This window comes from Acomys russatus, chromosome 8, assembly GCF_903995435.1.
Source record: "Acomys russatus chromosome 8, mAcoRus1.1, whole genome shotgun sequence".
NCBI lineage: Eukaryota > Metazoa > Chordata > Mammalia > Rodentia > Muridae > Acomys > Acomys russatus.
In genome coordinates, this window is record NC_067144.1 from 15576021 (window position 1) to 15603819 (window position 27799).

The window sequence follows — 27799 nt, forward strand, 5'->3', positions numbered from 1 at the left end:
CTCATCCCTGGGTGAGTGCATGCCCTTCTCCTAACCCTGAGAAGACATTTCAACCACTCCTACAACAACAAGTCACCACTCTCTATTATTACAAAAATTGTCCTTTTTAAAACTTTCAAACAAAACGAAAAAAAAAATCTCGTTTTCTCCTTTAAGCCTTAAATTTCAAATCTAAAAGTCTGGCTTTTCGCTTTTCACCTGACCCTTAAGATTCATCTTTCCTTTTGTGGACTAGGCTATAGAAAGTTACTAAGGAATTTGTAGAATTCATATAGTTCTGGGGAAGAAGAGTTGCCAATATCAGGAAAAGGCAGAAAGTGGCGGCATGTTGGCGTGAGGCCTGCCGGTTGCGGGCTGTTACCTGTTCCACGTTTTGAAGGCGTTGCTGGCCCGCTTGAACAGATACCCTTCCATGACAATGCCGTTTGCAGCGTCCACATTATACTCCAGCTTGGAGTCATCACTGGAGAAATCCTAGGCGAAATAACACACAAGTTCAGATGACCGAGTTCCCAGGAAAAGAAGTTTATTTAGGGAAAAGAGCCTTTTAAAAAGTTTGGAGTAAGACTTAGGTAAGAAGTGGGGGGAGGGGCACGACAACAGAGATGTGCTTCAACATACTAAGAAATCAACAACTCAGGGCACCATGGTAGAAAATGGAAGCCGCACGTGGTGGCGCACACCGTTAATCCCAGCACTTGGGGAGGCAGAGGCAAGCGGATCTCTGTGAGTTCGAGGCCAGCCTGGTCTACAAAGTGAGTGCAAGACAGCCAGGGCTACACAGAGAAATCCTGTCTTGAGAGAAAAAAAAGATTATGATGGAAAACACAATTATATAAAACATGCTGCAGAAAAGAAACTATGAAAAGTAAAAATAATATACAAAGCTGCAGAGAAAAGAAGTAAGTCTTACATAGCATTATGTCCAAAAGGCATTCCGTGTGGCCTACTATTCTATGGCCATGCGTGTTCATTGTAAAGGTATGGGAATATATTTAATTGGAATTGTTTGAATTTGTCTGTATTTTCTAAATATGTCACTTCCATGCATCTGGTTTTTTGTTTTTTGTTTTTTTTTTTTTTTTTTTTTTTTTTTGTTTTTGGAGACAGGGTCTCTCTGTGTAGCCTTGGCTGTCCTGGACTCACTTTGTAGACCAGGCTGGCCTCGAACTCACAGCGATCTGCCTGCCTCTGCCTCCTGAGTGCTGGGATTAAAGGTGTGCGCCACCACCGCCCGGCCCATAGCATGCTTTTAATGTAAGTTCAGAGATGGGATAAAAACACAACAGAATGTTTTCCATGAAGGATAATCTCATTTGCAAAGGGAAATGGCGAGTCAAACGCAGCATGCTGGAGTCTCTCTGCTGTAAAGACTGCAGGATCGCAGGTGGTCTTCTACCCAGTCAGTGTAAGTATGTGCTCAGCGCAGGTCAGATTTCCAGTTTTTCCCCAAAGTTTCCCAAAGCTTGGAAATCAGGAGTCCAATACTTAAAATAATCCAAAGTATTTTGAACAAAACAACAAAATAGCTGGTATTAACATGATAAGAATGAGCTCCATAGCTCTCAACGTTTCTTCAGCGCCAGTGACCAAGTCAGAATCTCTCACTACTGCACCAGTGACCAGGTCAGAATCTCTCAGTACCGTACCAGTGACCGAGTCAGAATCTCTCAGTACCGTACCAGTGACCGAGTCAGAATCTCTCAGTACCGCACCAGTGACCGAGTCAGAATCTCTCAGTACCGTACCAGTGACCGAGTCAGAATCTCTCAGTACCGTACCAGTGACCGAGTCAGAATCTCTCAGTACCGTACCAGTGACCGAGTCAGAATCTCTCAGTACCGCACCAGTGACCGAGTCAGAATCTCTCAGTACCGTACCAGTGACCGAGTCAGAATCTCTCAGTACCGTACCAGTGACCGAGTCAGAATCTCTCAGTACCGTACCAGTGACCGAGTCAGAATCTCTCAGTACCGTACCAGTGACCGAGTCAGAATCTCTCAGTACCGCACCAGTGACCAAGTCAGAATCTCTCACTACTGCACCAGTAACTGAGTCAGAATCTCTCACCACTGCACCAGTGAACAAGTCAGAATCTCTCAGTACTGCACCAGTGACCGAGTCAGAATCTCTCAGTACCGTACCAGTGACCAAGTCAGAATCTCTCAGTACTGCACCAGTGACCGAGTCAGAATCTCTCAGTACCGCACCAGTGACCGAGTCAGAATCTCTCAGTACCGCACCAGTGACCGAGTCAGAATCTCTCAGTACCGCACCAGTGACCGAGTCAGAATCTCTCAGTACCGCACCAGTGACCGAGTCAGAATCTCTCAGTACCGCACCAGTGAACGAGTCAGAATCTCTCAGTACCGCACCAGTGACCAGGTCAGAATCTCTCAGTACCGCACCAGTGACCGAGTCAGAATCTCTCAGTACCGCACCAGTGACCGAGTCAGAATCTCTCAGTACCGCACCAGTGACCGAGTCAGAATCTCTCAGTACCGCACCAGTGACCGAGTCAGAATCTCTCAGTACCGCACCAGTGACCGAGTCAGAATCTCTCACTACCGCACCAGTGACCGAGTCAGAATCTCTCAGTACCGCACCAGTGACCGAGTCAGAATCTCTCAGTACCGCACCAGTGACCGAGTCAGAATCTCTCAGTACCGTACCAGTGACCGAGTCAGAATCTCTCAGTACCGCACCAGTGACCGAGTCAGAATCTCTCAGTACCGCACCAGTAACTGAGTCAGAATCTCTCACCACTGCACCAGTGAACAAGTCAGAATCTCTCAGTACTGCACCAGTGACTGAGTCAGAATCTCTCAGTACCGCACCAGTGACCGAGTCAGAATCTCTCAGTACTGCACCAGTGAAATTTTCAAACTTAAGACATTAGATTGGTATACGTGTGTGCGTGACTATCTGCTTGTGTGTTTAAGTTCCCTCACTGGATCCAGAACCGCAGGTGGCTGTGATCTGCTCATGTGGGTGCTGGGAACAGGCTCGGGTTCTCTGCAAGCACGGCCAGTGCTCTTAGCAATGGGCGCCAGTCCCGCCCTGGAGGAGGCTGCTCCCTATCTTAAAAGCTTTGGCAGAAACCAGATGATGCACAGCTGAGAAGCCAGCCTGAAAGGGTAGTCCACATGACAATTATCCCAGGGCATTCTAACACGAATGTACTAAAAATGTAAGAAGGAAATAGGTTGAATTAAGAATTTTTAAAAATTCCTGGTATCTTTCAGTTTTAAGTAAAAAAAAAGCCAAACTATGCATGAATTATTATATTTCTATCTATTTTTTCTTTGAAACAAACAGAAAATATTAGTTCCTTCGTTAAAACTTAAATCTGTGTGTGCATTTATTTTTTAAATTCATATCACTCTATGCATGTGCTCTGTGCATGTGCATGCATGTATATACATGCTTAGTACTCCAAATACAACAGACAAGTGCTCTGCCTCAAACACATGGACCCCAAGCTATCATTAGCAGCAGAGTGCATTAACAACTCAGCAATAGACTTAATTGACTTTTGCAACATATGTTTATTGTACATATGTGTACATGTTCGTGTGTGTGTGTGTGTGTGTGTGTGTGTGTGTGTGTGTGTGTGTGTGTGTGTATATGTGTGTGTGTGTGTATGAAGCCAGGGTTTGACATCAAGTATCTTCCTTTGTTTCGTTCTACCCTATTTGTTGAAACAGATTCTTTCAATAAACCTGAAGCTCATCAGTTTGGCAAAACTAGCTGTCAGGCGAACCCCTGGGGTCCACCTGGCTCTAATTCCCGTGCATTAGTACTGCAGGGCAGGCCAGCACTCACAGCCTTATATAGGGTTACTGGGACTCTGACTGCGGCTCTGACTTTTTTTAAACATTTTTAAATTTTTAATATAGTTTTAGTTTTTATTTTTAAATTTTAAATTAGCATAGAATAGAGTGGGCTTCATTATGACACGTTCATATGTGTATATTTAATGTGCTAGTATTAATATAGCAATATGCATCCCACATAAGAAAAAATTAATATTTATCTTTCTGATACTTGCCTATTCTGCTTTCTACTTGTATCTATCTCCCCGCAAATGGCGTAATTTTGCTCTTCTTTAAGGCAACTAAAACTCTGTATGCACACATGCATGTACATGGGACATTTTCTTTAGTCAAGTTTGGTGACAGACACCTGGGCAGCTCCACATCTTGGCCACTGTGTGAAAGCAGCACAAGTGCGCAGGCGTCTCTGCAATGTGCTTCCTTTATGTCCTTAAGGTGCCTGCCCAGGTGTGGTGGTACAGCTGCCAACTCGTGGTAGTTTTACTTTTAGTTTCTTGAGAGGACTAAAGGCTTTGTTTGTAGCATCTGTGGGCTCTTGGTAATCATTATGATACTCAGAGCATAAGCAACAGGGCTCAGAGTACAGCTCGATGGTAGTGTGCTTGCCAACATGAAAATAATAATAATATAAAACATAAAATAAGATTCCCTTAAATGTGCAATGAATGGCAAATGTCTATTTTTCAACTACTTCTTGAAGTATACAAGTCTCCCACGTAAGCATTACTAATGCCCCTTAATAAAGTACTCAGATGTGACACCTTGCAGGGGGCCCCATATGTAAGCAGCTGGCAACACTGCTGCTGGAGTCTGCAAGCGTAGTCACAACTTGACATTTAGGAGAGAACATGCAAAGGAAACTGGAGAAAAGGAAAACTGGAAGCCAAAGAAGTTAACAGAACAAGGGTAACTGCCTCTCAGGGGAGCCTGTGCTTTCCTGCAGGGTCAAGAAACAGATCGCTCAAGTAAGCAGGCGCTCAAGTAAGCAGGCGAGCAAGGGGAGCTAAGGGAGGTCTCCCTGCCCAAACTGCAGTGAGACCAGACTGACCGTTACCACCACCGCTCAAGACTGCTGTAAAGCTCCTCATAACCAGCCAGGCTAAGAAGTGAAGGGCTGGAAAGAAGAAAGCGCTCTGCCCTGTCCTTATTTACGGAGAGGACTCTGTACACAGAACATTCCAAAGAATTCAGAGAGGTGTCGTGGGTATCAGGCGTATGAGTGAGCCTGCCGGGTATAGAAGCAATACTTACAGAGACAACAGTGACTTCTAAAGGAAGCATTTATGGGAACATTTGCAATACAAGTGTCTGGGAACAAATCTAACAAAAGGTATACAAGAAAATCACAAGACCCTATGCAGATCATGAAAGAAAATTCAAACAGCAGGTAAGATAAGACTGTAAAGTAGGCCTGGTGGCACTCAGAGGAAGGGGACCTGATAATCTGTGATCACATGGTGGGAGAGGAGGTCCCCTTCTGCCACAGGTCTAGGGGAGGGGAATGGGGTGAAAGAGGGAGGGGGCAACAGGAAGATACAAGTGAGGGGATAGCAATCAGGATGTAATCTGAGTAAATTATTTTTTTAAAAAGTAGACATTATAAAACAAGTATACCTGCTTTCTCACAGATCCAACAGAACTTCAATCAAAAAAAATTTTTTTAAAAAGCTTTTTGTTTGTTTGTTTCTGAGACAGGATTTCTCTGTGTAACCTTGGCTGTCCTGGAACTCAGTCTGTAGACCAGCTGGCCTCAAAATCACAGAGATCCACCTGTCTGTAACTCCCAAATGCTGGGATTAAAGGTGAGAGTTACCATTGCCCGACAACAACAAATGTAATCACTGTTTTTCGTATACTGGGGAAGACTAACAAATGCCACAGCACTCATGGAGGTCAGGGAACAATTTTGTTTCAAAGAATGAAGCAGACAGGCTGAGTCACCTCCTCAGCCCCCACCCCCAGCCCCACCCCCACCCCCAGCCCCCACCCCCAGCCTGCCAAAAGCTCCTGTTACACTACAAGCTCCTGAGCTGTATCACACAAAACCCAGTCTGTAGAAAGAGAAGGCGGAAGCACTGCTTCCTCACACATGAGAAGCTGATGACAACTAAGACAACAATGTGTTGGGATAATTGAGACAAAATGACCATGGGGTGTAAAAGAGCCCAGAACGCACATGATAGAAGAGGCGTGGGGTCTAACACACGCTGTATTGCACAGCATTAGAGGAAGACGCTGCTTTACCCTGCCGAGATCAGCACACTATCAACAGAAGAAAAGTGGGTCTCTAACCGCCACACACAAGAAGCCAGTTATACATGAATTTAAGAGCTAAACTCAGGGGCTGGGGATACAGCTCAATGGCAAAGCGCCTGCCTGTCATACACAAGGCCTGAGTTCAATCCGCAGTACCATGGCAAAAAAATAAACAAATAAAGCCAAGACATAAATGTGAAAAGCAAACCCAAGTGGAAGCAGTACTCGTCATCTTGTGATGGAAACTGCTGAGCAAATTAACAAGAGCACCTGACACACGGCTGAACACCATGAAAATCTAAAGCACGCATCTACAACATATGAAGAGCTGATCGTCAGCCAGGAAGCTGGCAGCAGAAAGGGAGAAAGAGAAGGGACATTTCACGAGCAGGGAACACAACCGATAACACACTCCACTAGTCACTAATGACGCATAATTCAGACCACAGCGCAGCGTCCACAGCCACGGTGTAGTGGCGAGGCCGGCGGAAACTCAGGGCTGTCCTGCGGCATCCTCCACGTGCTGAGCACATGCACACTGGCTGGTACAGCACCTCTATTCCATCAGCACAAACATCTATCCAGAGACGTGCAAAGGCATGAAGAGAACATAGGGCGCTCACAACAGCACTGCTTCTCACACTGCTCAATGTAAATGTTATGACACCTTTTTTTTTAACTTTCTTTTTTTTTTTTTATTAATTTATTCATATTACATCTCAATTGTTAGCCCTTCCCCTGTTTCTTCCCATTCTTCCCTCCCTCCCACTTCCCCCCTTCTCCCCTCCCCTATGTCTGTGATTGAGGGAGACCTCCTCCCCCTATATATGCTCTTAGAATATCAAGTCTCTTCTTGGTAACTTGCTATCCTTCCTCTGAGTGCCACCAGGTTTAAAAGCTGGGCGTGATGGCTTTGATCCCAGCCCTCGGGAGGCAGATACAGGCGGCAGGCGGATCTCTGTGAGTTCGAGGCCAGTCTGGACTACCAAGCAAGTCCAGTACAGCCAGGGTTGTTACACAGAGAAACTCTATCTTGAAAAAGCAAAAAAAAAAAAAAAGCAAAAAAAAAGAAAAAAGTTTATCAGAAGTAACGCTTTCCCTTAAATTTTAGTTTACTGGATTTTTTTTTTTTTTTTACCTGTAATGCAGCCTGTGTCAGCATTTGAGGGCAGAGAAAATATCAACAATGAGTAAAACAACATTATTTTCTTAAAACAGTTGTGTTTGGTTTAAAATCAAATAATCTCAGATTTAATAATTTGCTAGTTTGAGGCCTTCAAACATAATACTGAACTATATATACAATAGATTCAAAAATATATTTCGATTTAACACCAACAATCACATATTTCCATAAATATAAGTTGTCATTTTACTAAAAAATTGATTCCAGTTTTAGCAGTCATCTGACAGCAATGCCATTAAAACAAGCTAGTCGTCAGAATGCCATGATGTATACCCTAAACACAAAAAAAGAGCCAGGCAAGGCAGTGCACACCTGTCGTCCCAGTGCTCAAGAAGCAGGAGTGGAGGGCCATGAGGCTGAAGCTAGGCTCGGCAATACAGAAAGACCATGTGTTTGTTTGCTTGCTTATAGAGAGGTCTTATATGTAGCCTTGGCTGTCCTAGAACTCGTTCTGTAGACCAGGCTGGCCTCAAACTCACAGAGATCTGCCTGCCTCTGCCTCCTGAGTGCTGGGATTAAAGGTGTGTGCCACCACCATTGGCTTGAAAGCTCATGTCTTTAAACAACAACAACAAAAATATGGAGTCATCTTCCTACTATAAAAATTAAAAGTAACTGATTTAACGACGACCTAAGAAAAAACTCTTTTTCTAAAGATTATTTCTCTTTGAACGTGAATAATCAATTTTCTTACACTTGCTACTGAATTTGCCTTCATTTTTTTCTATTCACATCTTATATGTGAGATCTAATCTAAGTAATCTATAGTCAAAAATGACTCCTTATCATCAAGAGGACAGACTTCCTCAGCTGGCAGAAGGAACTTTATTTAACTGTATCCAACCCCTACTTTTCCTTCTATGCTTGATCACTGCACAAACACATCAGACTACTTAAGATAAAGTCCTATTAGGCTAGGCTTCAGACATGACATACCCAACTCTTGCATGAAAAAAATAAATATAAATTTATTATTGAATTCTCATTTTAAAAAACAGTTGTCAAGAAGTAGTTTAGCTAGGCTTAGGCAATTTAACAAGCAATGAGTATTCAGAAGTACAATGCTGCCCTGGAGCGGCTATGCTGGGAAGTCCGTAACCCTGACAAGAGACAGAAGAGAGAGGAGGATGTGTACACATGCTCTCATTCTTTGTCTCTGTCTGTCTGTCTGTCTGTCTGTCTCTCTCTCTCTCTCTCTCTCTCTCTCTCTCTCTCTCTCTCTCTCTCTCACACACACACACACACACACACACACACACACACACACACACACACACACACACTGGCAGGAGGTTGTCAGTATCCTAAATGAAACCATGAATAATATTTAAATTTTCAACAAGGCCCACACTTTAGTCAAGCTCCTGACAGTATTTATGAGCTGGTTCAAGAACATGTTTTCCAAATGTTTTCATCTGAAGAGATGAGGAAGTGCATGAAGGATACACATCTCGCTTTCCACAGAAAGGGTTTCCTGTCGTGAGAGGGTGCAGGGCTCTCTGTAACAAGGGTAGCTTTCACACACTAACACTCCGGTAGACGGAAATCAATCTGACTGCCCCCGTGTACCTTCTGTTGGATAGTAGAATGTTTTTGCTCCATCTCTCTTTTCTCCTTTGCTGCATCCACAACCAGTCGATCCAACTAAAGCAAAGAAGAAAATTACAGACTTAAAATTCAAAGAAGCAAAGGTATTTTTTAAACCATATTCCAAGTCACTTTACATATAAATATAAATCACTTGATTAAAATTAACCTAATAATGCATTTTTAGCTAAACATTCAAGTAGAAGTTCACATTTTCCTAGTACTAAATTCTCTTTGAGAAAGCCCACATTTTAGGGGAGCCGGCTTCCCAGCAGGAAGCCTTGCACTGAGCTCTGCAACAGAGTACATTCCATCCTTAGAAGGACAACAACTCTAACCTAACGTGCTGTTGGCCCACTCAGAAGATGCCGATAGCTGCAGACAAGGTAAAAACGAACCGAAGCACACGTACAAAACATACATAGCCAACAAGAGCAGAAGGCGGTGCAGCTAAACTAGGTAGGACAAAGGTGACAAGTTGGCAGCAACAGCTACGTGCCACCACTTGCCACACGCCGCTTGCCTTCCTTACATTATAATCAAATCTAAAAGGTGTCTTAACTGGCAAATAAATAAAGGACACCTTAAAAGGGAGGTTAGGGGACCAGTAGTAAGCTTGCTTGATCCTAGAAGTTAAGACCAAACTGGTCAACACAGTAAGGTCCTGTCTTTGATAGGTTAAATTAGATAAAATAATAAAAGATTATCAATCCCATAGTTCTGAATGATATTACCTACTAACTCAGACCACTATAGAAAATGTGACTAAATATTTTTCCAGATCTCTTTATTTAGAAGGGAAAGGACCCATAGATTGAAAGCAGTAAGTACCTGAGTGATGTTCACCTAATATTCCCTGACAAAGGCAAGCCTGAGATGACCACCAGTCCTGGGCCAGGGGACAAGACAGGAGCTAGCCTAAGGCAAACACCAACCCAGTACACATAGGCCCCAACGGGCACCAGAACTGGGCGCAAGCTGGAGACTCGAAGAACCCTCACCTGGGGCTGAGGGCCCTGGCAGGAGTCAGCCTGCGACAAATGACCGTCACATGGGGCCACTCGGTGGACTGGGCAAGGAGCGAGCCCAACATGACCACCAGACTTGCACCATGGGACCTGGTCAGTGAGCTAACCTGAGACAACTCCCAGTCAGGTGCCACACAGGCCTGAGGTGGTGGTGGGGCAGACCATACCTGAGATAACTCCTGCCTGGCACCGGAATGCATGAGCAGATCATAGCACTCCTGAGACGACCCTAGACACTCAGAGACCCTGGGCTCCACTAAGAGGGGCAAGTAAGTGATGGAGAAATGGGAGAGACAGACAGAAGGGTGTGGGCACAGTGAAGAGAGGCAGAAGTGGAGACTCAAGGGTAGTGAGGAACAGCTTGATGTGGATAGCCTGTGATGCCCCCAGGGACCACGGTGAGGTCTCAGCCTGTGATTCCACTAGGGAACCATGTCTAGGTCTAGGTCCATGGCCCTGGAGCAGCAGGGGTCTGTTAGCACCAAAGGCCAGGTGAACACCCCTGATCAGACCTGTTAATGTCTGAGGGCTGTGGAGAAGTGGCCCCACCCCTCACATGGTCAGTATGGGAGAGCTGGCCCTGGGAGCATGAGAGCTGACCCCACCCTTAGCCAGCTGCAGGGTGCTACACACTGCCTTAGTTGCAGGTGAGCCGTCCCTGAGGATACAAGCTCAGGAGACCTAGGCCTACCACTTGTCTTCTGTGCAGCGGCATGGATGAGTAAGATACCCTCCTTCCACCTTGGCCCTTACTACGTGCAGCAGGCAGGGGACCTGGCCCCGAGGTCATGAGAGTAGGAGCGCTGTCCTGCCATTCACTAGCAGCAGCACTCAGGACAGTGGGCCGCACACCTTGCCTGTGCACACAGTACAGCTGGCTCTGGATGTGGGTGCTGTAGGTGAGCTGGTGCCAAGGGTGTGAGAGTGTGAGAGAGCGAGCCCTACTTCTTGTCTGCTATGCGGTAGCATTTGTGAGGGAGAGACCCCATCTGCTCCTTTTTGCCCTTGCCACCACCTGTGGCTGGCCAGACAGTTGCTCCCAACATAGTCTTAGAGCAGGAGAGCTGACCCTGACCCTCACCTGCTACAACACTTAGGGAAGCAGGCCCTGCACCTCAGCTGGGCAGCATAGTAGAGCTGGCCCTGGATATGCGGCTGCAGGTGAGAAGGCCCTGAGGTCATGAGTATGGGAGAGCGGGCCTGGCCTCTTGTGAGGAAGAGATGCCCTCCTCCCCTCCCTTGTCTCTCTCTCACCATCTATGGCAGGCAGGAGAGCTGCCCGTGGGTCATTAGAGTGGGAGAACTGGCGAAAGCCCCATTGGCTGCAACATGTGGGAGAGCAGAGCCTACACCTGACCTGGGCAACAGGGTAGAGCTGGCCCTGGTTGTAGGAGTAGCTGGAGAGCCAGCCAACCCTGAGGGCATAAAAGCAGGAGAGCCATTGGGCTGACCAGATCAGGTACCTCTCAGGACCAGATCCAGGGCCTTAAATTGGCCCACCTCAACATCTACCCCATCAATGAACTGCTGGCGTGCATGAAGGGGCTGGTCCTCAAGATCCAAAACTACAGGAACTCCATGACACAGGGCAACAATAGGATATCTGAGAGGAGTCCCAGTGAGGATCCAGTGTTATCTGATAGATCAGCAGAAGCCAGAGACCTCAAACCAGCCCAAGGAGTCACTGCAATGACCACTGGCAAGTGTGGACAGAAGGGTGTAATATGGCACACGCTGTGACACACTCACTACAGCTTCCATGGTGCGATTTTTTTCCTTTGTTGAAGTGGAGGTTGCGGAGTGGAGGGTGGATATGAGGGAAGGGGAGATGAGTGGGATTGGGGTGCATGATGTGAAACAAAGAACTAATAAAAAGATTTTTGTTTTTGTTTTTTAAGAGTGAGGAGGTTCCTCGATCAATAAAAGGCACCGTCTGAAGGGGCTCAGGCCAAGTCAGTAGTAAAGTGCATGCTCTTTGTGAAATACTAATTAAATAACAAATGGTCTTGGGAGCTTTGGGATTCTAAGATATTAGATTTCCATTACCCAAGCAGCCAATACAATGTTTTTAAAATGAAAAAGAGCAATGTCTTAAGTAAAAGCAAGGCAGGACAGTGACTGGATTATTCAAGTTTAACAAGCACGACAGTGACTGGATTATTTGAGTTTAACAAGTAAAGGGCTAAATCCTGCTACTTCTGCTAGACAGCAGACACATGCATCTCTCGGGCCTCAGCCCCGAGTACAAGGATCACTGTGCACCACGCCTGACAGAAGAGTTAAGTCTCGCTTCCAGTACCCTCGTGGTCAATATTTAAGACGCGCATTTCTACTTTTCAACTCACAATGTTCAACCCACATGTATATGTGCTGCAGTGACAGACTCCTTATTAAGTAAATGAGAAGCTGGATTTCCCAAGATGCTAAATACCTCTGAAGACATAACTGTCAACAGGCAGTACGGAACCGAGAGAGCCAGGTCAAGAGGTTACCTGTGCTCCGAGATCTTTCATGTAGGGTCCGAGCTCACTGAACAGGTCGTAGCCTTGATGGAAGAAGGCCAGGTGTGCGTACATGAAGGACAGCATCTAAGGGAGAGAGGGCCTTCAGATCCACTGCCAGAATCCTCATGAAGCTCAAGTCCTCACTGTACTGGAGATCACTCCACAAGAACCCAAAGCATCAAACCTTCTTAAAATTGAGTTGCTTTTTTTCCTGAGGACTTCATAGATATTGGCAAATACAAAGAGAATAAACTGTCTCTAAGAGAAATGCCCAGTGGTCTGACATTTCAACAACTGTAGTCATGTAGACCTAAATAAAACTTACATCGGTGATTTAAATACTAATATTCTCAACAGCTTCATTGTCTTACCAGAAGTCCTTAAGAACATTATGAAATGTCTATGTGGTCCCTGACGTATATTCCCTAAGCAAAAATGAAACGAGAAGAGAAAAACTGCACAGTCCTCAGGAGTAACAAAACCAACCCACCAGGGTGACCAGGCCCCAGTGAGGAACAGGAACTCTCAGTTGCTCTTTTCCCCAAAAAATATACACAAGTGGGGTCAATAAAGACTTTTTTATTTTAAAAAACATGTTATTTATTTACTTGTTTGTTTATGTACTGTGCATGTGTGCGCACACACACGCCTGGGTGAGTATGCAGGTCAGAGGGCAACTTGCAGGAGTCAGTCCTCCTCCATATGGCAACTGAACTCAGGCCATCACACTCAGCATCTGGTGTCTTTATCTGCTGAGCCACCTCACTGGCCCTGGAAAGTTCTTTACATTTATTGTTCCATAGATCAAAAATTGGCACTAAGGATCAGGGAGAGATCCCCAGCTTTTTCTGTGTTTTACTAATCCACAGAAGAAAAGGCACCCTCTTTTTTATTAGTTAAGTTTTTATATGGGAAGGAATTGTATAATTAAATGTATGCAAAAAAATCTCCTAAGACCTGTTTTATTTTTAGCAAGAAACAGACATCTGTTTAATATTCTGAAAACTGACGTAGGCCACGAGGGTGTTCTACTAAAAAAATCTTCTAAAAAGGTGTTTTCAAGCCGGGCGTGGTGGCGCACAGCTTTAATCCCAGCACTCGGGAGGCAGAGGTAGGCCGATCTCTGAGTTCAAGGCCAGCCTGGTCTACGGAGTGAGTTCCAGGACAGCCAAGGCTACACAGAGAAACCCTGTCTCAAAAAACAAAACAAAAATTGTTTTCAAAACAAATGCCAGTTAAATAAAATTCAAAGACTACCAATAAACACTCACTTCATAAGCCAGGCGTGGTAGGCACATGCCTTTAATCCCAGCACTCGGGAGGCAGAGGCAGGCAGATCTCTGTGAGTTTGAGGACAGCCTGGTCTACAAAGCGAGTCCAGGACAGCCAAGGCTACACAGAGAGACCCTGTCTCGGGGAGAAAAAAACTCACTCATATAAAAATTACTATAGTATTAGAAAATTGTAATAATTATACAATTGTGTGTAGACAATTTCTAAAGGGAAGGGCTGGAGAGATGGCTCCGCAGTTAACAGGACCTGGGTTCAGTTCCCAGCACCCACATGGGAACCCATAACTGTCTATAACTGCAGTTCAAAGGAATCTGATGCCCTCTTCTGCTCTCTGTGGGCACCAGGCATATACATGTATGCAAAACACTCATACATACAAAATAAATAAGCCTAAAAAAATATTTTAGAAATGAAACTTGGGGCTGGAGAGATGGCTCAGTGGTTAAGAGCATCACTGCTCTTCGGAAGGTCCTGAGTTCAATTCCCACCTCCCATGCGGCTTACAACTGTCTGCTGCTTTATTCTGGTATGCAGATGTACATGCAGAAAAAGTACCATATACATAAAATACATAAATAATAAATCTTTAAAAAATAAACTTCCTAAAGGCAAATACAAATAAATAGAAAATTCAAGGTGGCAATCATCTATGTTTCAAAACAACTCTGAAAGATGCTCAGAACACCCTCAGGCTGCAGCCACCACTTCCGGCTACTTTCAGGGTTAGGGTTAGGTATGCAGATCACATACAACGCTACATTGGAATAACAGAGGTGGAGAGCACACAGTGGGTCCGTCTTTGTGAGGCAAGCCATAGGTGAGCCACAGACACACGAACAGCTGTGCCTTGAAGCAGATGGCACGGGAAATGGAAATGGGAGCTAAAGGAGCCAAGAGCTCCTGGATAGAGGGTCTGTCTACAGGGGCTACAGACACAGGCACACAGTCTCAGGTAACGGCGTTTCATTAATATCTTACTGATTTCAGGATTTCTGATCTCCTTTTTGATTGAAGCACATTAATCTGAGGGAAAATACACTTGGTTAGTCATTCATGAATGAGGTTGGACACTAATCCAGAATACATGACTCTAAACACGGTTGTCCTAAGGATCCCAAAACGGAAGGAAAACAAGGCTTGTGCTACTCATCTCTCTACCCTCTTCTGGAAAGAGCTATGACAAGCATACCAATGAATATTAAACCACACCAAGCTCAATGAAACGCTGGTTCTTCAGGGTCCAGCATCTTTGTTAGGGGACTGTTTTCATGCCTGAGCTTGTAACACATCCATCTTCATCTTCCTCCACCCTCCTCACCCACCCGAGGATGAGGGTTCAAGCACAGCCTCAGCCCAAATGATCACCATTTACCATCTTCTATCTTTTCTGAACTGCATCTGTTTTCCTTCTTTGTTCCTTATAATCTCTTCTCCACATAGGTACCACACTGACTTTCAAATATAAATGAGATATCTCCAGTTTTAAATCCAGCAACCTCTGACCACGTCCACAAAGGCCCACTAGTGTGCTCAGGCCCCTGCCACCCTCTGGAGCCTAGTCTTCTGTTCCGCTGCCCTTCCTGTGCTCCCCAGCCCTCGCTGGCCCCCAGATGCCTGAGCACTGGCTGGTCTCCCTCCACACCAGGATGCTCTGACCTCATGACTTAGGACCATTTCTCAGCAATCAGATCTTCAACTAACTAAACACCAGCTTCTTTTGCAGGTCTAACCCAGCACCTCACTCACTAGCATGTCAATCCTACTTACTGATAACATTTATAACTACTTTAATTTGGTTTTTTTGTTTGTCTCAACAGGTTTTCACCATGTAGCTCTGGGTATCCTGGAACTCACTCACTACGTAGACCAGGCTAGCCTCAGACTCACAGAGATGTGCCTGCCTCTGCCCTCCCCAGTGCTTACTTTTTGTTTTGTTACTCTGTCTTTTCCCTAGCTACAGTATAAGCTCCATGACTTATTCACAGTTCCAGTCCTGAAGCAGCAAACACTTCATAAATACATGTTGAAGTAATGGATTTAAGTATTTTAATTATATGACTGACTTATTGAAATACCAACAAATTTTGAGGTTTTTTTTCCGAGGTAGGGTTGAAGCTCAATTGACTACACGCTCACAGCCCTGCGTCTGCCCTGGGACGTGGACCTGTGCCCTAAGAGGATGATCTAACAAGTGTCTCTCCCAGTGGAGCCAGCCCAGCCAGCCCGGCTGCCTCTAACCTCCACAGAGAGTCGTCCCTCTAAGGGACTTTGTGTTTCATCTTCAAGAGCAGTGAATGAATTCCAGAAACCTGCGCCAGTTAGTGAAGCTGGTGCCACTGACCATATGTGGAACACACATCAGCACGTGTGTACGTGTACACACACACACACACACACACACACACACACACACACGTGCTGCTTAGAGGCAAAGGGAAGCAGGCACCTCACCCAGAAAAGTGCTTCTCCCAGTGGATTTCCTGAGAGGCTGGTGTTTGGGGTTTTGGTTTAGAAACACTAATAAAACATTTTTGAAAAAGTGAAAAAAAAAAAAAAGATACACACTTTTATTGTTGCCAGTGAAAACTAATACCATTTAAGCCTCATGGTCAAATATCAATTAAACTGAAATAGGAGTGCTACAGAAGAAGTATGCGTAGGGTACTATAACCAAATAAAAGGAGAAGGAAATCAGACCAAAGACATCTGCATCCACATACGCGCTGCTCAGGCATGCACAAAAGGCAAAAGTTTTCCATAAAATGTCAGGGTTCCCACTGGAGGTAACAATGTATACACCTATAGCCCACCACTCTAAAGACTGAGTCAGGAAGACCAGGTTGAAGCCAGCCTGCGCTACAGAGTAAATCTGAGGCCAGCCCAAGCTACTTCAGAAAACCATTAAATTACAAAAAGAGAATAATAATAATAATAATAATAATAATAATAATAATAATAATAATAATAATAATAATAATGTTGTTGTTTTAATTTTAAGTTCAAAGAAAGCACATTCTTTATTCTTTCCAGTACAATCATGGAGAGGAGCCCGCTGCAGAGAGGAGGGGACACAGTACCTGAAGGACATAGTCAAGGGCGATGTGCCGGAAGCACTTCCTTGTGGCCGTGAGGATGTTTGTGGCTTCTTCAACCTCATGCTGTTTGTTTCTTTGAACTTGGGCATTTTTTACTAGTGCATTTTCCTTTTCTTCACTGACTTTTTCAAATTGTTTCTTGGCATCTTTGAATTTTCTAAGATCTCTAAAAAATAAAAGTTCAGTGAAACTGTCTTCAAAATTCTAGCAAAACAAAAAAACCCGAATACTTAGATTTGACTACTGCTGCTCCCCTTATATGCTGCGTCAGACATCGGCAGACACCAGCTAGTCAGACTGAAGCACGAAGCCTTCCCCGGGTCCCAGTTGTCAGTTACCTGAGAAGCCTGGACAAAGGAAGTCCAGATCCAGGGCTTTTGTGACTTAGGAGTATTTATACAGATTTCAAGTTTGTACCTTAATCCAAAACTCAAATATAAGAATTCAAAAGCTTCAGATTTGGATCCTCTTTTTTTGTTTTTGTTTTTGTTTTTGTTGTTTTTCAAGACAAGAGTTTCTCCATGTAGCCCTGGCTGTCCTGGAACGCACTCTGTAGACTGGCTGGCCTTAAATTCTGCCTCCTGAGTGCTGGGATTAAAGGCGTGCGCCACTATAGCCAGCACTCTGAACACAGAGCCTCATACAGTGAGCTAATGTTTCATTATTTAGATCTGTATAATTCAAAGTGGAAATAATGATAAAATCAGTGCAACAGAAAGTTAATTTTTCTAAAGATAAATACAAAACATACACATGGTTTAACCACGGTACTTTTTTTGTTTTTGTTTTGTTTTGTTTTTCGAGACAGGGTTTCTCTGTGTTGTCCTGGACTCCCTTTGTAGACCAGGCTGGCCTTGAACTAACAGAGATCTGCCTAGCCTCTGCCTCCCAAGTGCTGGGATTAAAGGTGTGCGCCACCATGCCTGGCCTTAACCATGATACTTTTTTTTTTAAACAGCAGAGACTTTGTCTAGAAACGCAGACTTGCATGGCCTTTCCCAGAGACCTGCAGTCATCTACCTTCCAGAGAAAGCCTAGGATCTGAGAGGGATTGTAAGGCGCACTCCTATCTTTAGGAGACACTACTGAGAAGCCCACCTCAGGCCAGAACGCCTGCGTCACAACTCAGGGGGCTCAGGAGAGAGGCTGCTGGCTCCAGGCCAACCAAGATTCTGTCTCAAAACACCAAAAAAGGAAGCCGAGAAAACAATTTCTTGTTAGAGGGACTTACTTGGACATCTTTGTAGGATAAATTCTAAGCTATGGGCTGGCGCTGTCGGTCAGCAGCAGAGCCCTTGCCTAACACACGAGGTGGGGTTCCACCCACAGCGCTGTCTGAAAGACCCCAAGCCCAGAACTAACGACGCGCTTAACGCCCCTTACTTTAATACTCTATCAGAGTTAACCTCATACTTGACAAACGCTCAGCTGGAAATCAGGAGAAAAACTAGATTACCAATGTGGAAAAGAAAGGTTTTTTTCCTTAACTTGGAAAGTTTGAACTTTTTTACTTCTAGTTCGATTTTATTTTATATGTGAACATGATCAGTCACAGGTGACTGCACGCTCACTTCTGTGACTCAGCCTCACCTTTGTATTATCTTCTCCTCAATGAAAACACCACATTAAGCCTAGACGACTCAGCTTCAAATACAGTAAGTGCTTCAACCTCCCTTGGGGCTTTTAAATTACATTTTTATCTGCATTTAGAAAACTGTCTGGACTTTAACCAGAAGAACTACATATTTAAACATGTGCTCAAGGGGAATCTGACTCCCTTACAAACTCAGAAGAAATGAAACACATTTCACAAAGTAAATTAGGCAGTATGTTCAGAAATCTCAGGCCCATAACTTCCTTCTTTTAGCATATTTGGCTATGCCCTTGGCCAGGCCCAACCACCCCCACCCCCTCCCCTCCCCTCCCCACCAAGCCATGCCACGCCCCCACCATGCCCCGCAGCCACTGGTTGGTTGTTTTCCACCATCTTCCCTGAGGCTGACTTACTCTTTGACAAAGTTCTGAAGCTGTGCCTTAATTGATCTCTGAGTTTGGTCAAACAAGATCTAGAAGACAAAATACAACACTGTATGTTAGAGAGGGAATGAAAACAAATGCCACGTCACCTCGCCAACACCCCAGCTCTCAGCTCTGCTGAAGACTTTGAAGAGAAGTTTATGAAAAAAATTGAAGGCAGTTATAAGCCAATTCTACCAGTCTCAAAAATAACTTGCATCTATCTATTCACAACAGAAAAGAAGCCAAGTTCCTCAATTCGGCTTCAGATTTTGGAAGACAAACCAACCAACAGTAAAGCAAACTTCTCTTTCTTCACGCCAGCAGAAAACAGCAGCAGCACTGCGGGACCCCACTGAGAGTTTCCACTGGGGAAGACTTAGGACATAAACAATGGGCTTATTGAGTCTCAGTGAGCATCACACAGCCCTGTAGGCCAAAGGACAGCTGTGAGTGGAAAGAACAAAGCCTCGGTCCTCAGAACAGTACTTTGTCCAGGTGTCACGGTGCCCTGTACCCAACACCAATGTCTCACTACACAATCCAAGCAATTTCATGATTTTTAGAATTATTCAAATTTGGGATTTGAAACAGAGGGGGGGGGCAAGTGTGTTTGTGTGGTGGTAGTGGTAGGAAATACACACAAAATAGCCACACACAAAAATCTTGTGAATCATTCTAATTTAAAAATGCTCCACGTCTGCCCAATTTACTTCCAGAAAAATGATGGGTTTTTTCCCCCTGTGTCCTATTAAGCCTAATGTAAGTAAAAGAAAGGAATCTATAGCAATTAAAATGGAGCCAAGTAGAAAATTGATAAAGGGAAAAAAATTAATAAAACTAAAGTATGGGTCTTTTGGATTATAAACTTGGTAAAAACAGAGCGAAGGCTGAGATGAGAAAATAGGAAAGGTTTCATAGGACAGCTCAAGAGAGTACCCGTGGGCTGGGCTGGTGGTGGCACACGCCTTTAATCCCAGCACTCAGGAGGCAGAGGCAGGTGGGTCTCTGCGTTCAAGGCCAGCCTGGTCTACATGTGTTCCAGGACAGCCAGGGCCACACACAGAAACCCTGTCTCAAAAAGCCAACAGAGACAGAGATTATGAATGCACCTTAATACATGCAACTGCAGGTGGGATACCGGGTGGAGTCTTCGACGGCCACACTCCTAGCAGTATTCTGAATGGCCCATTAACTTCTGTTTTAGAGCTTCTCCAGCCTTAAGTTCCAAATGCTCCCACACGCCTCCTGCAAACCAGTTCTGAAGCCACCACATGACCACGTTACCACCAACACAGCCCTGCATCTTAGTGACTAAGGAGGCTGAGGAAAAAAGGGTTTGTACGCTGCTCACAGCAGGAGGCAAGCGACAGGAATGGGAGTGGCTCTCCCTGGCGTCAGGGGTGTGAGGTGCCCTTGTGACCAGAAGGATGAATGCTGGGACTCAGTTTGCCTCTTTACTCAGTCCAAAACCTCAAGCCATGGGATAGCCGCGCCTACATTAGGGCTGTGTCTTCCTTCCTTGGTTAGATCTAGGAAATGCCTTTACAGACATTCCAGCAGAGTGTCTCCTGGTTGGCTCAAAATCCAATCAATTGACATGAAGATTCACTATCACAGGTTCCAACAGGTAAACATGTTTTTATTTGTTCCACTTTTTCTACATCCTCTGTCATGCTAATCTGTGTCTACAGACCTTTCTTCCCTCTTCAGGCAACGGTTCTCTACTGCATTAGGTATTTAAATCAAACTCTTAGCAGAGGGCTAGGCGTGATGGCACACACCTGAGATCCCAGCATCCGAAAGGCTGAGACAGAAGGGCCATGAGTTCTAGGCCAGCCTGATCTGCCTGAGGAAGACCACAAAGAGAAGGCAGCCTGGGTGTGCAGCAAGCTCTGAGCCAGCCTGAACTACCTGAGGCCCTGTCAGGAAGGGCGGGAAGGGAGAGGGAAGTTAGAGGGGAAAGAAAAGAGGCAAAGGGGGAAGGAAACGAAAGGGAGGGGAGAGGAAGGGAAAGGGAGGTGAGGAAAGGGAAAAGTGGACAGGAGAAAGGATCAAAATCTACAATTACTAAACTCTGCAGGTAGCTTGTTTCTGTAGTCACACTGAATTGCTGATTAGTATGGCCTGAAGTGCTTTACAGAAAAAGAGAACAGACAGACAGACCAGCCACATATTTCTGGATTCCTAGTTCTTACTACCAAAGAGTCTGACCTTAGTTAGGTTGGCTCACACCCGGACTACGTGACATCACTGAGAAGGCCTTGCCAATGGCAGCTAAGTTATTAACAGATACCCACTTAATACAGGAAGAAGCCTCTTTGGTGGGTTTCATGGCCCCAGAAATAGACAAAAATTAAGAGGTCCACAAGAGCAGAAGTCAGCACACTTCCTTTGTTTTTTTGTTTTGTTTTGTTTTGTTTTGTTTTGTTTTCACACTTCCTTTGTAACGGGCTATACATCAATGAGTGTTCTAACCCTGTGAGATACGCACCATCACAATTATTTGACCTTGTCGTGAATACAGTACTCAAAGATATGAGTAAAGTTGTGTTCTAATAAAAATTTAACATGACAATAAATAAAAAACAAAAGCTATGGAATAAATCTGGCCTCTGAGCCATACTGGGCTCTAAGAGTAGCTTTCAAACTGGCTTCTCTGGTGACACACATCTGGACACCTGGGGCCAAGGCAAGGCAGGTCCAGCAGGTTCGCAGGTGATGCTGATGTCTCTGGGCCAGGGGCCACTGTGTAAGAATCAGGATCCCTGACATAACATGAAATCACAGAGGCTGCGGCAGCATGCACAGGGCCTGTACAGATCCAAGCCCAACGGAGCACCCCAGCACAAAGAGGAAGAAGCAGACACGCGCTCCCGTTGCTAACAGAGAAGCTAGCTCCAACTGACAACCACTTGCAAAGGAATGATTAGCTTTCCCCAATGGAGCCTCAGTGGGTATACAAACCACACTATGGACAGGCCCCATACTCAGCAGTTGGGGGCCAGCAACAAAATAAACTCAGTGGTATTTCTGTAGATTTTTCATCTCATGTTAGTTTGTTTAGATTTTTTTTTTAATCTTACTAGTCTATATTTTGATTGTATATTATGGTCTCCAATCTTGGGTTTTTATGCTGTTGTGCTTTTTATTTAATAATTTATGCTGTTTCGCTCAGTTGTGTTTGTCGTGGGAGTGGGGAGGATCCAGCAGGCGATGAGGGAGAGGAGCCATGACTGTAATATACTGTATGAAAACATCTATTTTCAATTTATAAAAAGAAAAGAATTTTTATAAAAAGAACAGAATCAGGATCTCAAATTTCCCCATGTAAGGATCACCTAGGAGCCTTAAAGTGAGATAAGGTAAGAATTCTGATATAGAGGTCATAAACAGACAAAGACCAGTTTACTACAGGAAGTCTCCCAACATCTATACAAATACACACCATACACCAGGTGCCTAACACTGCGACAGACTGGACACCAGTGGCCACCAACAAAGCCTCCCATGCTGCAGAAGCACGTCGCTGCACAGCCAAGAGTTAGACTTTACTCTCCTATCTTGAATTTGACCTGACTGCAAATCTTGCTTTGATCAAAGGATTTCAGAAGGGGAAGCAATGTGACTTCTAGACCTTGGTCTTAAAAAATAAGAGGTGCTAGACACTCAGCCACAGACTGCATCATATCCTGCCCAATAAACAAGAGTGTGTGTGTTTCTAAGATGCCATGGACTGGAGTGGTTGTCAAACACTGTGTGATACTGTCAGCCACACACAAAATACCAATGGCTGTGTTTCATAAAAAGTTGAAAAGCTGTGAACCACTTGATGACACTGGGGTTTCTGGCTGCTGGGCTCTATTTAATACTATGCAATGATGTCCTCTGCTAGCTTTCGAAGCTGAAAGGGGACTCATCCTCTGGCAAAGCTGCATACACTTCATCCCCCTGAGTCTCCATTTTGAATTCTCGTCACAACCCATCATCGCTCTCGCCACTATTCCCCACACTTTCCTAAGCATCGAAGTGTCGCAGCTGGCCCGCAGCAGCCTCGCCCTGTGCAGGGTCATGCATTACAGGCAGCTGAACTGCAGGTCTGTTGTTACTGCTTCAACTTTCATTCTTTCTTTTTGTTAGTTATTGAAAAAGTTATGTAAGCAAATGGAACTAAATGCACACATTAACATGTTTAGGAAGAATATAGGTCTAGAGACTCAAAATCTTTTTTGAAAAACCCACTTTCTAATCACACATGCAAGTAATACTAGGCTGACTAACATGAGCTAACAGTTTGCTTTATTTACTAAGTAATTATTTTTATATGTCAATGCAGTTAATTTAAATATTCTGTGCACGCCACAGGACCACTGTTGCCACCTCTGAGACTTACAGCCTGCGTGGCTGCACTTCCCTGCCAAGCAGCTCTATCTCACTGCCGACTCCGCACCACACTGAACAACTAACTGCTCATTAATTACACCACACACAAAACAACAGTTCAAAACTACCTCCCTCAATAAATAAATCAATGGTAATAATGACTCATATAATATCTTAACTCCAAGTGACTATTTCATACTAAAAAAAACATATATATGTAAATCAATACATAATAGAGACATATGTTCTAAGCTTCTGCAACATAAGAAACAACCTCCTTCCATGAAACTGGACACACCAGAGCAAGTAACCACATCCATAACTACCAACTACAGGCAAACCCCAAAATAACTCTTAGGACTGCAGACATTACACTGGGAAATCAGACTACTATTGGAGAATGTTTTCAGGGGCTAGAGAGACAGCTCAGCAGTTAAGAGCACTGGCTGCCTCTCCAGAGGATCCAGGTTTGATTCCCAGCACCCACACAGGGGTTTACAACCATCTGTAACTCCAGGTCCAGGGGGATCTGATGCCTTCTTCTGACCTCTGTAGGCACCAGGCATGCACATACATGTAGGCAAAACACTTGAACACATGAAATACACATAAAAATAAATACATCTTTTTTTTTAAGGCAGAGGATTGCACATGCCAGCCTTTGAAACAGCTAACTACAGCTAAAATAAATATTGTCATGTAACTTCAACCGTAATATGACCAGCCCAACCTTACTCCATCCCCCACCCCCAAAATCACACAGAATTCAAAGTGGATAAATAACATTAATGGGTATTGTTTTATGATATTAAGGTTATTGTGGGAGATAGAATATCATTTTATTTAGTGTTGTAGCCATTGGTAAACTAGCCATAAAATAAATAGACTGCCCAGTAAATAACCCTTTACCTACAAGCAATGCAAATTAAACTCAGTGGAGAAAAGGTTTATTATACTAGAATTGGAAATAAAGCAAATCCACTGTCCTTCTTCCCCACCACGCACACATATGGCGTATTTATATCCACCCCAATATAAAAACCAACCAAGTCAGCAAGTTAGTCAAGAGTTGTGGCACACCTAGTTACTGATACTTACTGTGTGAAAATTTATCATTTCTTGAAGACTGTCAGAAAACTTGGTCAAACTTGTCTGTGAGGAAGAAACCAAAGGAAAATCAAGTCATTTAACAGCTACTAATATAAGTCACAAAAATATTACTTTAGTGTTTCTGACAGAAAAATCAAATTATCCTGTAAACAGTAACATTTACTTGCAAGGACAATCTCAATGGCTGACTAGACATGCTCTGTAGAGGTCATGTGCCCCACAAGTCTACATGTGGCAGCAGGTACAGACCTAGAAAAATCAAAGAACTAGTACTGCACCATCCACGATATATATAGCACTAAAGGCTTGATAGCATTAATAGTGTGCCCCGTGAGCAGCAACGGGTCAAACAATTATCACAACATGCCTGTTTCTTCACAATCTAGTTTTCATCATGAAAGAAACATGAGTCACACTACAGAACATAGAAAGGGAGCCACGCTAACGCAGGACAACAGGCTAACCGGAAGCCATACAGCCCCGAGCACACAGTGGGGCCTTAGCATGCTAGTACGCTGCTCTGACACACTCAACTACCGGTGACCTGTCTGCCTTGCCCACTGGCAGCTACATCAGCTCACCCAACTGAGCGTAACCCTGACCACCGTGAAGCAAGGCGAGGGCAGTGATGCTGAAGATGCCCGCAGCAAATCAAACTTTATTATACAAGCACCTTAAAAAACAGAACCGTAGGCTGGGTGGTGGTGGTGGCCTACACCTTTAATGCCAGCACTGGAGAGGAAGAGACAGGCACATCTCTGGGAGTTCGAGGCCAACCTGGTCCATAGCTCAAGGTCCAGGACAACCAGGGCTATACAGAGAAACCCTGTCTCGAACAAAATTGCAGCACATGGCTCCCTTCAACTTTGGTTTTAAGTTTGTTACAACCACTAATAAGAAAACTTAATGCGTAACCACACAGTGTTCTGTTGCGCTTGCCACTTTCCCTGTGATTTCAGTGATACCAACCTCGACCACAGCATCATTGCTGGAGTACTGTGCCAGGTCTCGAATCCCATTCATGAACTGTTTATTTGCAACACAGAAGGCTTTGCCGGTATCAATCATTGCAATACAAAGTTTTACAAGCTGAAAAAGAAAAAGGATGAGATGAGATGAGACAGCAGTGACTTTATAAGTACCTCAGCCGAACAAGAGTTAGCGGTGACTAACCGACTTAGCCTACTCAACGTAAACTATGTTTCATCAAAAACTAGAAACTATTGAAAGAGATTTTCCTTTGCCTTATAGAGTAAATTCAGAGGAAGAGTCACACCAAAAAGTTGACCTTTTGGCCAGGCGTGTCGCTACACGCCTTTAATACCAGCAACTCAGGGAGCAGAGGCAGGCTGATGGCTGTGAGTTCAAGGCCAACCTGGTCCACAAAGCTGGTCCAGGACAGCCAAGGCTACACAGAGAAACTCAGTCTCAAATAAAGAAGCAAAGAAACAGAGAAACAAACAAAGAAAGAAAGTTGACCTTTTAGGACCGAGGCTGTGTGATATCAACATACCATCTTTTTATCAAGTCAAATTCAAATCCATAATTTACGCTCGTAAGTATTTATTAAAACCCCTAGAAGATGGTCCAGGATGGAGCTCAGTGGTAGAGCACTTACCCATGTGAAAAACCCTGAGTTCAGTTCCTGGGGTGCGCGCGCGCGCACACACACACACACACACACACCCCAGAAGAAATAGATGGGTAAGTGGACCACAGTGTGATGAAAACATAACTGAAATTTTAAGCTGTGGTCCACTGGAGTAAAGGTGAATAAACCGGTATTGTAGGTTAGTTGTGATGTTCGATAGCAGGCTATCAGACAGAAACCAGTAAGAAAAAAGTATTTCTTCTCCAGCACCTGTTTTAGGCACTGATTAAAGCCTCGGACCTGGGCCCGCACCAGCCTTTCCTGGCTTCCTCCCTCCCTCATTATGTCTTCATTGTGATTCGTCCACATGACATGAATGTGACACATGCATGCAATATAATGAAATACACAGACTAGGACAGAGCTAGGAGTGCCGCTTGGCTGCAGGGGTCGCCTAGCATGCAGGAGGCTCACATTCAATCCCTAGCACCAAACACAAAGACAGCTCTACATTAGGTAACAAATAATAGCAGTCAAAGCAGATTAAGAAAAAAAAAAATCAGGTTTTAAAAAGTAATAATGTTTTATTGAAACGGGAACAGTCCACTGCAATAAAATATATGTATATGCTTTTGCATACTTAGAAAATTTCTGCAAGAACTCAGAAGAAACTAGTCAGAGGGCTTCTCCAGCACAGGAGTAGCATGGCCAGGAACTCTCACTGGGCACCTCTATTGCCTTTGAATTTTGTTCCATGTAGGTAATGTTACTCCACAAACTAAATATCAAAAATAATTAAAAGGAGGAGCTAACAGTATAGCATGGTTAAAACAGGATTTTCAGCTCAGTCTGTTTAGATTCAAATCCTAATGCCATCTGAGTGGGTCTAGGTGACCTTAACCTTAACACCGAGCTTCTCTTCATCTGTGTAATACATAACAATGGCATGAACTCACAAGAAGCTAAGCCACTACTCTGCAGAGTCTGCCTCCTTGTCGGCAAGCTTTCTGACTCCTTCTGGCCTCCGTTTTGATTTATAAGAAACAAAGAGGTGGCAGAGAAGGGGAAGGAGAGAGGCAGCAAAGGGTTTGCACAGAGAAAGATACGTGTATTAGTGCAAAAGAGCAGGTTGTTTCTAGCCTAGGAAGGAGAAACGAAAGGGTGGCCACCAAGCAGACTGTGTCAGTCTTAGAAAGCAGTTAGCCTGAGCCAGGTGGGGCCACAGTGGGGGCGACAAGAGACCTGCAGTCTGGAGGGAAAGAACTACGCCTAGTGCTTCAGGAATCTGTAGCTTTGCAAAACACACTGTAACTTCTTCATAGCCCAGGTATGGTGCAGATTACGCCATTAAGCTCCACACAAGGGGACTTCCTCTAGGCACAGTGATGCCTGTGGCACTAGCTCTAAGAGGTTGAGGCAGGAGAATCACTAGCATGGGGGCTCAAAACCAGCCTAGACAACAAAATGAAATTCTGTCCCAGAAATTTAAAAATATAAGCATGCATTATTTTAATTGAAATCAGCCAGTCTTAATTGGTTAAATGACCCCGATCCCATTTATAAGAAATATTCAGAGGCTGGTGAAATGGCTCAGCAGTTAAGAACACTGGCTGTTCTTTGAGAGGTTCTGAGTTCAATTCCCAGAGACTACACGGTGGCTCAAGACCATGATGCCCTCTTGTGGCCTGCAGGTGTACATGCAGACAGAGCATTTTTTTTTAAATGCATAAATATAATTTTTAAAGGCTTTAAAAATATATATATTCAGAAGAGATGATCCACAGGGACAGAAATTAGCTTAGGATACATAGGATAGCAGGAACTTGCAAACAGCTGTGCCAGGCTGCAGCTCTGGCCTGCCCTGGATCACAGTTATTCTGAGCTCAAGATCTTGGTGTTTCAGGCATTAAGGGA

The 27799-nt window shown here is 44.4% G+C and overlaps 1 protein-coding gene across 14 annotated transcripts in view; it reads right to left on the minus strand.

The window, feature by feature from the left end:
* Acap2 (ArfGAP with coiled-coil, ankyrin repeat and PH domains 2) overlaps positions 1–27799 on the minus strand; it is a 132172-nt gene that overhangs the window by 53882 nt on the left and 50491 nt on the right. For all 14 annotated transcript variants that reach the window (XR_007831061.1, XR_007831060.1, XR_007831064.1 and 11 more), the window contains exons 3-10: positions 25264–25383; positions 24283–24336; positions 18793–18851; positions 16768–16951; positions 14669–14713; positions 12386–12481; positions 8848–8922; positions 362–474 (exon numbers count right to left, since the gene is read on the minus strand). Coding sequence is in view for 6 of the 14 variants with exons in the window: in XM_051149723.1 (XP_051005680.1) it covers positions 362–474; positions 8848–8922; positions 12386–12481; positions 14669–14713; positions 16768–16951; positions 18793–18851; positions 24283–24336; positions 25264–25383 (746 nt within the window). In the remaining 8 variants the exon portion in view is untranslated. The remainder of the gene's footprint in view (positions 1–361; positions 475–8847; positions 8923–12385; positions 12482–14668; positions 14714–16767; positions 16952–18792; positions 18852–24282; positions 24337–25263; positions 25384–27799) is intronic.